The sequence below is a fragment of the Grus americana genome, chromosome Z (genome assembly GCF_028858705.1).
Source record: "Grus americana isolate bGruAme1 chromosome Z, bGruAme1.mat, whole genome shotgun sequence".
In the NCBI taxonomy this organism is placed as follows: Eukaryota; Metazoa; Chordata; class Aves; order Gruiformes; family Gruidae; genus Grus; species Grus americana.
The window spans coordinates 29,065,823-29,078,478 of NC_072891.1; the positions used below are offsets into that span (position 1 = coordinate 29,065,823).

The window sequence follows — 12,656 nt, forward strand, 5'->3', positions numbered from 1 at the left end:
CACCGCAGCTCCGCGGCCCCGGGCTGCACCTCGGAGGCCCCGTCCCTCGCCCCGGCCCCGTCCCGGCCCCGTCCCGCCGTTGTCGCCCCCGCCAGCTGCTCCGGGACGCTGCGGCGCCCCCTGGCGGCGGCGGGGCGGCGGGACGTGGCGGCGGGACGTGGCGGGGGACGATGGCCGGGGGCCGGGGAGGCGTCCGGTCAATCTGCTCCGGCCGCTTTCGGGGTGAACCTGCTCGGCCGTTGCCCAGCTGGGGCAGGGGAGAGCGGCGCGGCCCCGTGGGAGAGGGGTCTCGGGCTCTGCGTGGCACGGAGGGTGCGGAACAGCATCCCCGAGCATGGAGCGGGGACCCCGCTCTGCAGGCCTGCCGTGTGCGTAACTAGGGCTCTCTGGAAAGGAACAAGCCCTACTTACAGGTTTATTTTTTGCCAGAGACCCCAATTTCCTAACTCCCGATTCAGTCTAAAATAACTCTTTGGAAAATTTCAGCACTACAACTTTTGAACACCCGCTTGTACGGACTCCCTACTTGGCACTGCTGTGTGCAGGCACTTGCGCAGGGGCATCAGTGCCAGAAACAGGTGCCTCGAGTGAAATTTGGCTTTTGTGAGAAAGTGCTACAAAAGCAAAGCAAAGCAAACCTTGACTTGCATATCCCTGTACCTCCTCACAGATACAGCAGCCCTAATGTTAAAAAGCAGACTTCAGATTCAGATTTTACCTGGGAAGAAATTCGCACCCTGCAGCTGCATTTCACACATGGCATTTAGTGTTTTGAAACAGCTCCTTGATCCTAGAGCAGCTCTGTGCAGAATTTTTACTGCTATGAACAGATCATGCTCAGCTTCATATCAATAGATGTCTCTGCTGATTTCATATGTTAGCCAGCTTATGGTCAAAATCTTATAAATGGAGTCATATTGGGACAAATCCCAATAACCCATTCAAAGTTACATAGCTGAATAATCACATACAACACTCTGTTGCTACTAGAATTCCAGACACATCTAACCACAATAAAGCATCATTCTGCAGGTCTGCAGTAGCATTGCAGGCAATGTGGTAATTTTGTTTAAAGAGAAGTAGTTTAAATGAAAAGTGGATTGAGCAAAATCTCAAACACAATCTTTCAGGTGCTCTGAGGAGTTAAATCAGTATAATGTAGCAGAGCTGTGTCAGTTCACCTTGGTTGAAGCTCTGGTGAAATAAGTTTGTTCTTTCACTCATCACAGGGCAGAAAAAGATTATAATGCTGAAAGGTGAATTCTTGTCACAGTTCTATGACTGAAGATACAGTGACAAAAGCAAAAAACCCCATACAGATAAAAAAATTGTTAAAACAGAAACAAAGGATCAAAGTGGAAGGTGGAAAGAAGAGGAGGAAGAAAAGTATTTATAGAATATTGCTCTATTGAAAACACTAATCAGCAATCAGTACAGCAAGGAAATATAATCAGGCTGGAGTTTCTCAAACATCTGTGCATCAGGAAAAGATTCCTACAGAATTCAGGCAGAATTAATCTGATGGGTCAAGATCATTTTAATACACAGTTATTTAAATTTATTTATTCAGCCTTCTCTCTAAAAAGAAACCCAGGGCTCTTTCAATGAACTTACTCTCTACAGAAGTAAACTTTAAAACCAATATGGACTCCACAGTGCAGCCGTCTGGATTTCTCATATTCAGCCTGACGGTACAACTTGATAACATAAAAACAAAGCTGTGATCACCCCACAAAACATGCATATGCCACGTATTTGGGGAAAAAAAAAAAAAAAAGAGCAGCAGCAAAAGTCTGTGGTTTCTGACTGAAGGAATTTTCTTGTTGTGGGAAAGGGTGATCGGGTAGAAATTTTGACCCTGGACCTGCAATTGGATCCATCAAGCCTGACCTCTGTGCTCCTGCAGTGCTTGCTGGAGTCAGCAGAACTACATGCTAAGTGCAGGGATCTGTCCGTGTGGAACTAACTGGGGATTTGGGACCTTCCACTTTCCTGCTGTGGAGGGAGAATGAGTTCACCTCCGTGTAAATTCTGGAAGAGGAGCAAGAGATTTCCATAAGAGAAACTTGCATTTATTTTTAGACTTTCTGTTCTCTCACTCAATCCCGTAGAGATCATGCTGAACACAGAGTGCCTGCCTTTCTCCAACTACACATGCCTACCTGCTAACACCAGCTCATCACTGCTGAAAATCAGTGTGCGCTGTATTTCTCTAGTGAGAAAAACCTCACATATAGTTTGTAGTCCTTGTCCCATAGATGCTGCTGCAGTGGCTAATCCAGCTTTGAGTCGGTTTAAATGTTATCTTCCAAATATGACCTCTGTCAGTGGCATGTCTATCACTGTGGAGCCCAGTGGTTGTCTTGTGCCCCTCCAAAAATGCTTTATTTCTTGGCACCCTGTAAGTATACAGGACAGGGAGGTCAGTGCGCACCTGCAACTCCATGCAACTGGACAATGTTCTGAATGCACTTCTCCATTCAGAGCTACATATCCTTGTTGCTAGCGAGGCTGCATGGATGCTCAGTGACTTCCAGCTGCCAGGTACATCCTGTACCACCTGCCCATGCTCAACACCAGGCTTCTCCAGCCTGCAGGAATGAGATGAATGAGATCAACCACAGATCGATGACAACTAGCAGGAGCTGAGACAGCTGTGTTGGCAAGTAAGAGAAAGTTCATGCATTTCATAATGGACACCTGCTTTTAGCTGTGCTATTCCAGGTGAGGGGACTGATCTGCAGAATCACCAGCAGCACAGCACTCAGTTACTTTGGACAGTGACCATGGCCCTCTAGGCCATTTTCTGTGGTGCCTGCTTCAGCAGGTGTGGGCTGAGAACAGCTTTTGGTTTAAGCGCTTTGAAGGAGATATGCAAAACTGATGGGATCCTGCATGGGATCTGACTTGTCCTGCTGTGTCAGGGCACTTCTAGGCACACTCAAAAGCAGATCTTGAAGAATATGTGGAAATACAAAATAAAAATGAAAGAACTCATGGCATTCTCTTTGCTCTGAGGTTTAGACCTGAGCAAAGCTTTTTGGGACCTCCATTCTGGATTGCGATATCTCAGAGCTTATGCACCTCATGCTTTGTTAGACACAGCAGTAAATCCATTTGTGGATACAATACCTGGAATCATGTTGACTTTGAAAGTTGAACAAGAAAGTTCACTGCAGCCCATAGTTGCCTGGATGCTTGGTGGGAATCTACAGCCTGAGTTGTGTGCCTAGGGCCCACATTCAATCAAGAAGGGACCTCAGGAGGGGTTCCACCACAGCTCTCACATAGGTGAGGGTGCAGCAGGGAGAAGCTGTGACTGTTAAAACCCTTAAAACTGGTAGGACCACAAACCTCTGTCAAGGCTTCAGAAAGGTGCAACTTTCTTTAGGGACATTAACCTAGTAGTTGTTAGGACTCCTGGTGGGAGACGGTGCTTTGCATCCTGTCAGCTGGGGAAGGGAACTGAATTTGATGCATGCAGGATCTCTTAGAGGTCTGTGTAAAAATGGGCAGAGGTCACTATTTGTATTTTCTCTGTTCTGGGATGCTCTGGTTCAAGCAGGGTGCTCCAAAAATGCCTACAGCACTGGTTGTACAGGTGAACCAAGCAGAGGAAGGATGTCTGATCTGCAGACTGGACTTATTATTGAGTGAGCTGGTCTAAGGAATCAGACAGAATTAAGACATTATAGGTACTTTCATGGACAGACACTTGAGTACTTTTGAAGTTTCCCAAGCAATCAAGAGGGAAAAATATATCAAGAATAAATCAAATGTTTTCTAATGATGTTGAATGTCCAGGAGCAATCATGACCTTCCACAAACTTCTTGTGCATTCACAGTTCATACTGGTTTCAGCAAGTCTGAAAATCAGGCTTCTTGTGGGGGAACCCTAATATGGATTTAGATTCTTGAATTTAATAGCTTTGCTATTAATAGTTTTGCCATTAAATAATGAATAGCTCTGCCATTAAACTGCACAGCAAAGGGCTAATGAATTTTGAGGGAGAAAAAGAAGGCATTGGTTAAATATCTTCAGTGATACTGAACTCTGTATCAGCACCAACATCTTGCTCACACTTGCTTATTATGCAAGTGTTTAAAGAAAAGATTCTTGAGGATTAAAAAGCTGGTATCTCTTGGAATTGTCGTCTGTCATCCATGGTTATTTTATGAAGACAGTGGGTATATTTCCTCATAACGTGGAGGTGACAAGGCATAGTCTTCCAGCAGTTCTGGCTCATCAGAACTGTCCTCTGACCTGAAAATAGGAAAAGGAGCAGGCACAAAAAGAATTTATGAAACACAAAGCATGCAAGTAACTTCAGTGCTGCGTCCTGTCAGCCTTATCTGGGCAAAGCACTTCCTGACTTCTTGAGAAAATGCTACGAGATGAAGTTTTACTGCAATTCAACCGTTTGCTGTGTTATTTTTGTGAAGTATAAAAGTGTCAGGATGTTACCTTTGTTTTCAGGCTGTCTATACCTGTCACACGTTGCTGAGGATGATGGGTCAGTCAGCAGTTTTTCAGACAGACTTTGATAAATGAGCTTAAAGTGACTTGCATTCTAGGAATGATATAATTCTAAGTAATTCATATAATTAGAATATTTTTCCTTAGAGGAAAGAACAATATAAAGTCATTTTGTATCTGATTAAAGCAGTTTCATACTGCTCTGTAATATCAGCCATCTTGTTTACGCCCCAAAACTAGGAAAAGAGTAAGGGCTGAAAGGTTGCTACAGGGGGAGGGGAGTGTGTTGTGACCAGGTATAATCAGGAGAGAGAGCATCTGGTACCAAACTGATTCTTGCATTGTCAGAAAAATGGTGTTTGTGCACTGTCTTGTGATTGTGTTTGAGTGGAAGCCTCTGGCTGTACCTATAATAACCTTCTGGTCAACAGCCTAAAGGTAGTAAGATAAGCATAAAACCCCCCATGGACAGGAGCATATATACTAATATCTTCAAAAACCCCAAGAGATTTAGTAGCCTGAATATTGAAATAAGTTAATTTAATTTGGATAAAAGTGCTTTCCAGAAAAAGCATGTCTCCATAATCTTTACTCAAGAGATGCTCCTAACAAATTAAAAAAAAATAGTCTGAAGAAGGATAACACCCTGGACTAGTTTTTGTTTCCTTTGAAACCACATATAGCACTTAAAATACTCAGAAGCCTGTGTCCAAACACACCAAGGCATTTCAGAAGATGTACCTCTGATTCCTGGTATTCTCTGCAGGATAAGCAGCATAGTTCTCATCTCCAGTAAAAGCCGGGTTATCCAGGGGATAGGCAGGGCAGAAGTGAGTGGAGCCCAGGGTGGGAATTGGTGAGGCACTGGGGGAAACAGGACCGCAGCAGCTGAGCACCGGGTGAAGGTATCCAGGACTCACAGCAACGCCTTCCTGGGCTGGGTATGGCGGAGGGATGTACTGTACCACTGTGGCGCCGTGGAAAGTTATAGGCTGGTTAATGCCGGTGAAGACAAAGGACTGTCCACTTGCAGTCTGGTCGAGGTCTGATGTATTTTCCTCTCTTTCTTTACAGGGCTTGCATGTAAGCATGTTAAATTTACAAACAGCAATCAGAATAAAAGTCACCCCAACAGACAGCAGAATAGGCCCTAGTAACTGAGTCCACTCCAGGTGAGTAACGCCATCGTATTTTATCCATCCCATCACAGTGAAAGTGATCCCTACCAGTCCCAAAAACACACCTGAAAAGAGCAAAGTGGCACCGGCTTTATCCCCATCTGACACCAGGACATCAGATCTGTTCGGCTGATAAGGAGTGACAGAAAAGACATTCAAGGAGAAATCTTCCACGTTGTTGTTGTTCTGCTCCATTAGTGAGTATAACCTATCTTCTGCCTCAAGAGAAAGGGGGCTTGTAAGGGACTTGGTAGAGCATTTAAAGTCGAAGGTTCAGGTTAGTTATAAAAGAACTTTGTGCGTGTGTGGTTAACAGAGTCCATCATGTGAAAGAATAAACTTTGCTTAGAAGAATAAAGGTCTGGGAAGTGAAGCCTGAAGCAACCACTAAAGACTTTGTGAATTACCACCATCGTTTCCGAAATGGCTTCACCCTTGCATGGCTGCTTATCTCTTTGTTTACGCTCTTCTTTAATTTGGCACCCACTGATATTTCCTCACTGCCCATGCCAGATGGGAGAGAAAGGAAGCTGCAGCCACTGCAGCTTTTCCTAGGCACCCTGCCAGCTGATGCATCCAACATATGGACAGCATACGTTTAGCAAAAAGCAGTACAGCGACTCTGGCTCTCCTTGGGCCACCACTCCAACAACCCAGACCTCCAGGAAAATGCACGGCCATTGCTGGGAGGGCTTTGCTGTGCTCTGAACCATGACATTTATAGCCACACCTGGACTTCTATTGCAGCTTGTTCTGCAGTCCAGAACTTCCGTGGTTTAAAAAATATCAAAGTAGGCTTTCTGATATTTTGCCACGGGGGTGCAGTGTGTGGGTGGGAGTGTAAGGGCAACAGGGTGATGAGCGCTGAACAGCCTGGGAGAGCTGCTGGTTGTGGGAGGAAAGTTATTTCAAGCAAGCCAAAGCTTTCCAGGTGTTTGAAGGTAGTATAATTGCTCTGTAATTTCCCCTTAATTGTGGACATTTTTTGTTGTGGGATCTCTACCCCTTCCTCAAAGTTTATACTGAATAAAGCCCACATACCCTGAATAGCACACCACTGCAGGAAATGAGAAAGCATCTCCTGTAACGTTAAACCTGGTAAAGTGAGAGATCTTATCCTGTTCTCAGAAGTACCTAGAAGTTTTTTGGGGTTTTTTTTACATCACAATGAATTGTTCTGTTGAACATATGTCCCATATATTAAACAGACAGATAAATTGAATGTTGAGATTTTTCTGTTTCCTAACAGTTTCAGACTAAAGTAATTGCTGTCAGAGGGTTCTGGTAGAACGTCTTTGTATAATTCCTTAAGGAGGAAAAATCACCAGCTACTCAATCTGTTTTGGCTAACATGGCAGGAGTACACACAGGGCAGAGATTACTCCTCAGGTGGTAGAACGTATAATGCTATTTCCTGCTACCAGCAGCTCTGGGGAAGCAAGCTTATCCTGTGATTTATAAGATGAAAATAGCTCTAGAACTAGAAAACTCACCTTTCAGACTGCTTCTTCAAAAATCAGTAAAAGTGCCTTTAGTCTACTCTGCATTCATGTGTGTATTTCTCATTTGTTAGCAGATAGACCTTGAGGAATATTAGTCCTGGACTTCTTTAAAAAAATGTCTGGGAAGTTTCCAAAGCCAGTATTATGTCTCTTCTGTTACTGAGGGTGCCAACAAGTCTTCTGACAAATATACTGAAGATCAGCCCTTCCCCCAGCACCAAGTCTAGTCAGGACTCTCTGCACCACTTGAGCACTTGAGTGTTAGGGCTTGCAATGCAGTGGTTTCATATGATGACAACTAAATTAGAAAGTGCTGAAATACTAGATAAGCTGTCTTTGTATTGGTAATTACAGCCAAAACCTAAGTTACCTTTAACCTTATATTTGGTAAACTTAATGGAATGAACTTCTGTTGCTGCTCTCTGCAAGTCAGGTTTTTCCATTCTATGAATCATTCTTGTTGCTGTTTGCTGAATCTTCCAGGCTTTCCAACATTCTTTTAAAAGAAGCATTATATCATAATAGCTGTCTATCTAATGGTATATACAGATGTAGTATTACCTTCCTTCTCTCATTCATTCAAATACTCTGCAACTGCTACTTGCAACAGGATCGTGCTGGAGAATTTCCTCAGTCCTACGCAATGGTCCTTAGATACTGGCTGGAGTCAGAGTTTTCCAAGTGGGGTGTTAGATCATCCCATGGCTATCGCTCTTTGCCTCTGGCCTAGAACACGACTTCATGGTTGTTGAACAAGTGCACAGTAGAGCTGGAAAATACAGGTGGTTTCTTCCAAGGCTACTTGTCACTTGAACTTTGAAAATAGGATGGAAAACACTTACTATTTGCTGCAATAGGATCTAAATTAAAATTACACCTTTCCCTGTAAACTGCCCCCTCTTTCTAAGACATAATTTCCTCTAAGCCTCCACATATTTCTCCCATTATTTCCCCAGACAGTGGCAATGCTGCATTCAGGCAGCTGTCAGGGTCTTAAGAGATTACTGGATCACACTGATTTTTTAAGGCCAGTACTTTGCTTTGCCAAGTAAGCGTATGTTCTGGGAACTCACTTAAAGATGCTGATTTACTAAATGCATCCCCTTTTACCTGGAATAATTCCTAAACAAATGAAAACAGTTTCATGAAACCTAAGGAATTGGTCAGAGTGAGGTTTTCAGAATGGGTGCAGTTTTCAGATCTCATTACAGTTTTGTTCCCATCTGCTTCAGGGACCTTGCCCCTGAACACAACAACTGCTTTGCTTTCTGTTCCTCTACGTAATTTTCTATCACAGATGCAGACTTCCCCTGCAGCACTTGCTGCTGGAAGCAGGTTTTCTGTAATGCTCTGCACCTCCTCAGTTGTCTAACCTGTTTCAAGAGTCATCCTAGTAAATACTGACAAGCCTTCACTTAATCCTTTTCTCCTCTCCATTTGCTATTAATTTTTACATAGTTGTTCATATTATCAGCTTATTGTAGTGAGGTTTTATTTTCTTATGTGCCTGTAATATAGTCAGGGACTTTTAGTCACAGAACATGCAAAAGATGCTGTGTAAAAGAAAATTATACCATGGTATTGCACACCGATTGGCTTTAAAAAGAGTAGGTACACAGCATCACTCCGAAAGAAAACATTCAATTGTAGGGAGATTAAGGAGCCAATGATTTGACTGAGAGAGACCTTTTCCTAGAGACAGATGACTGTATGTGGCATGTCTAGTGGAAAACACAAAAACATTATGTAAAAGCAGCACCTAAAGAACCACCATGAGTGGGCCTTGCACCCTGGGGCCCTGTACCACTGCACTGCCAGCCTCAAAGTATAAACAAGCTGCAAGGAGCAGGTTCAGCCAGGTGCCCACAACTGCATCTACCTGCAAGGTGGTTTTATATGCTCCTAGGGAATGTTGTCTTGTCAGCAGGCACACCAAATTGAAGGTATTTCCATACCTAATTAACCAGATACATGCATGTATGATAGAGGGAGGGGCAGAGATCTAGATGAAGGCTGACACGTTCACTGCAGAAACATGGAGGTATTGGCAAAAATGTCTGTCTGGACACAGAAATGTCCCCTGAGCCCTGACTCTGAGAGGTAGGATGGAAAAGGGATAGATGGATAGATGAATATATGGATTTGATGGATGGATAACTCAGTGGATAAGGAATTGGCTGGACAGTTGCACTAAAGGAGTTGTGGTCAACAGCTCGTTGTCCTAGTGGACACCAGTGATGAGTGACATTCCTTAGGGATCAGTATTGGGACCAGCGCTGTTTAACATCCTTGTCAGTGACATGGACAGTTGGATTGAGTGCACCCTCACCAAGTTTGCTGATGACATCAAGTTGTGCGGTGCAGTCAACACACTGGAGGGAAGGGATGCCATCCAGAGGGGCCTTGACAGGCTGGAGAGGTGGGCCTGTGCGAACCGCATGAAGTTCAACAAGGCCAAGTGCAAGGTCCTGCACGTGGGTTGGAGCAATCCCAAGCACAACTACAGGCTGGGCAGAGAATGGATTGAGAGCAGTCCTGAGAAGAAGGACTTGGGGTGTTGGTGGATGAGAAGCTCAACGTGAGCCAGCAATGTGCACTCGCAGCCCAGAAAGCCAACCGTGTCCTGGGCTGCATCAAAAGAAGTGTGACCAACAGGTCAAGGGAGGTGATCCTGCCCCTCTACTCCACTCTCATGAGACCCCACCTGGAGTACTGCGTCCAGCTCTGGGGGCCCCAGTACAAGAAAGACATGGAGCTGTTGGAAAGAGTCCAGAGGAAGGCCACGAAGCTGATCAGAGGGCTGGAGCACCTCTCCTATGAAGACAGGCTGAGAGAGTTGGGGTTGTTCAGCCTGGAGAAGAGAATGCGCTGGGGAGACTGTAGAGCAGCCTTCCAGTACCTCCAGGGGGCCTACAGGAAAGATGGAGAGGGACTGTTTACAAGGGCATGGAGTGATAGGATCAGGGGTAATGCTTTAAACTGAAGGCAGGTGATTTAAATTAGATATAAGGAAGAAATTCTTTACTGTGAGGGTGGTGAGGCACTGGAACAGGTTGCCCAGAGAAGTTGTGGCAGCCAGCTCCCTGGAAGTGTTCAAGGTCAGGTTGGATGGGGCTTTGGGCAACCTGGTCTAGTGGAGGGTGTCCCTGCCCATGGCAGGGGGTTTGGAACTAGATGATCTTTGAGGTCCCTTCCAACCCAAACCAGTCTGATTCTATACAGCAATACCAACCAGAAAAGGCAAGGATGGGGTGGGTGCAATTTAGTGAATGCTGCTATCCTAAAAACATAGCATCAATGCAGAGATCTGAGCAATCTCAGTTTTTAAGATGAGTTAGCTTTCCATTTTTTTTAGCTGCTGGTGATGCTGGAAGACTTCTCCTAGAGAAGAGGCATCCATTCATATTTTTGTGAATCCTTCTCACATCCAAAGGACTGTAGTGTTGCAATTAGAAGCACAGCAATGTCAGTGCACGCAGCGAGAAAAAGAGACCTTAACTTCACTTACAGAAGATAAGCAACCCTTACCTCCCACTTTGCCTGTTTAAGTAAGTGTGAATCAGTAACCAACTTGGTTTGCTCCCTAGCATTTGTATGTCAAGTACTTAAGCTAATCTTAGGGTAGAAAGAGGGTTATAGCACCATTAATGTGACAGTAAAGTATCTCACTTCCTCAATAAAAATGCTATTCCGTATTATTTTAAGCTACTTTTATAGTTTTACAAGGTGTTGCTTCCTTTCTAATAGACATTTCACCCCTACTCTGCACATCAAAAATTCCTCCCGCTAATGCTGTTCACTCAGTGGTAGCCCTCAGCGTTGGAGTCAGATCTGCTAGCCTCTTACATTTTCTGACCTTGCTGAAACAGGTTTCGACAACACAGTAAGCAAATACTGTTGCCTTATGTTAGCTCTTTCAGAGCTGAGCAGGTTACGGAGATGCACCCAGCACATCAGCTGAGTTTTCAAGAAATGATTCTCCAAGTCAAAAATAAAAGATGCTAATACAGCTATACATTGAACCATTTCCTAAGCATCTTCTCAAAATGATACAGGGAGAAATTCCGCTTTCAATCCTCATTTTCAGAGGTAACACCCACCCTTCCCAGGAAATTCAGGTGCTGACTCTGAAGAGTCAGGTCAGCAGCTTTTTAAAGCACAAAATAAAGTGATCCATACTGGAGACTCTGCAGTAGAAGGTCAAAACACAATAACCTTCAAGAAAAACAAGACCACGTTTCAGTTCCATAGGACTCAGCTCAGAGTCAACATACTCTACTTCATTTGTCTGGTCTCTTGGGCTCATCTTGGTAACAACAGATTGAGCAGATTGCAGGCTGCACAGAAGGTTAATACCTTTACAGTTAGCAGTCAGACAGGACTATATTTTTTTAAGATGGTGACATATTTCAAGACTTATTTGTTTAAACACTTTTTTATGTTTAACCTTTTCAGCAAATGAGTGTTCATTTGTAATTGAAACCACAAAGCCAACATGGGTCTTTGTTTGCATGGGATCCTTTAGATAAAATAACCCAGCTTCTGTACTTGCTGTATAATAGCATGACAAATCCAGAGAGAGAGAAGCTTCTTCGACATGTGCAAGGCTGTGTATGCACGAATCACGCAGGGCAGTGGGCACCATTAAAAATCAGGTTAGAAACAAAAGCTTTAAAAAAAATCAAAAAGATGGTAACCCATAACTTGGATTACAAAAGTCATTTCAAGGAACAGCATCCTTGAAAAAACCCACTAGGTAAAATCCGCATGAGAGAAAAGAGGACAAAATGTTTGCTGGCTTTTGTGGATCCCCTTTCCTCCTATAGATGCTTCCCATGGCTGAGTCATGCCAGTTTAATCAGCTCCCATGTACTAAATCCCTCTCTGTGCTGTGTTTGCTCATTACTCTGCATGCATAAGCCCCTCAGCTTTGTTGCTGGCTAAATATACCTCCGTCTGGTTTGGTTCTGTGTGGCTGCAGAGAGCTGCCCTAGCACGACTGAGGAAAAACAGAGAGGTGGAAATTAATGGCCAAGCACAGGAGCTCCTGAACATCTTTCAACAACTCCGCAGGTGACAAGCACACTCATGGAAAGATGACATGAGGCAATCGTCTTTCCATAGGCACAGGAGGGGACTTGAGTGCTTAATTCAAAGCTTGACATATTGTTACAGTCAGGTTCCCTGAAATTTAGCATGGCAGAAGGCAAGTTGACGCGTAGCTGGGGTTCCAGAGCATCCAAGTGTTCAGAGGCTCAGCTGAACAAGACCGAGATCGCTCCTGCAAGATGTTTTAATGCTGGTAAGTTCACCACACTGAACCAAGCCTAAACAGTAGCTCTGCCACCTTCTGTTTCTGGGCTCAGAATCAGGTCTTTTTTTCGCAAACAGGGCTCAGAGCAAGTCATGAAGTGTCAAAGGTCAGCAGTTTTCAGAAAAGCAGAACTCAGTTCCTGCTAATTATCCTTACCTACTACAAGCAAATCCTTCAGTTTGGGA

At 44.2% G+C, this 12,656-nt stretch overlaps 1 protein-coding gene across 1 annotated transcript; it reads right to left on the reverse strand.

Annotated features, from left to right (window-relative positions):
- Window positions 1-452: 452 nt before the first annotated feature.
- TMEM174 (transmembrane protein 174) lies at window positions 453-8,034 on the reverse strand. Its single transcript, XM_054810896.1, has 3 exons — window positions 7,719-8,034; window positions 5,219-5,870; window positions 453-4,264 (listed from the first exon to the last, which is right to left on the reverse strand). Exons 2-3 carry the CDS (start codon window positions 5,848-5,850, stop codon window positions 4,174-4,176), a joined length of 723 nt encoding a protein of 240 aa, XP_054666871.1. The 5' UTR covers window positions 5,851-5,870; window positions 7,719-8,034; the 3' UTR covers window positions 453-4,173.
- Between the last annotated feature and the right edge of the window lie 4,622 nt (window positions 8,035-12,656).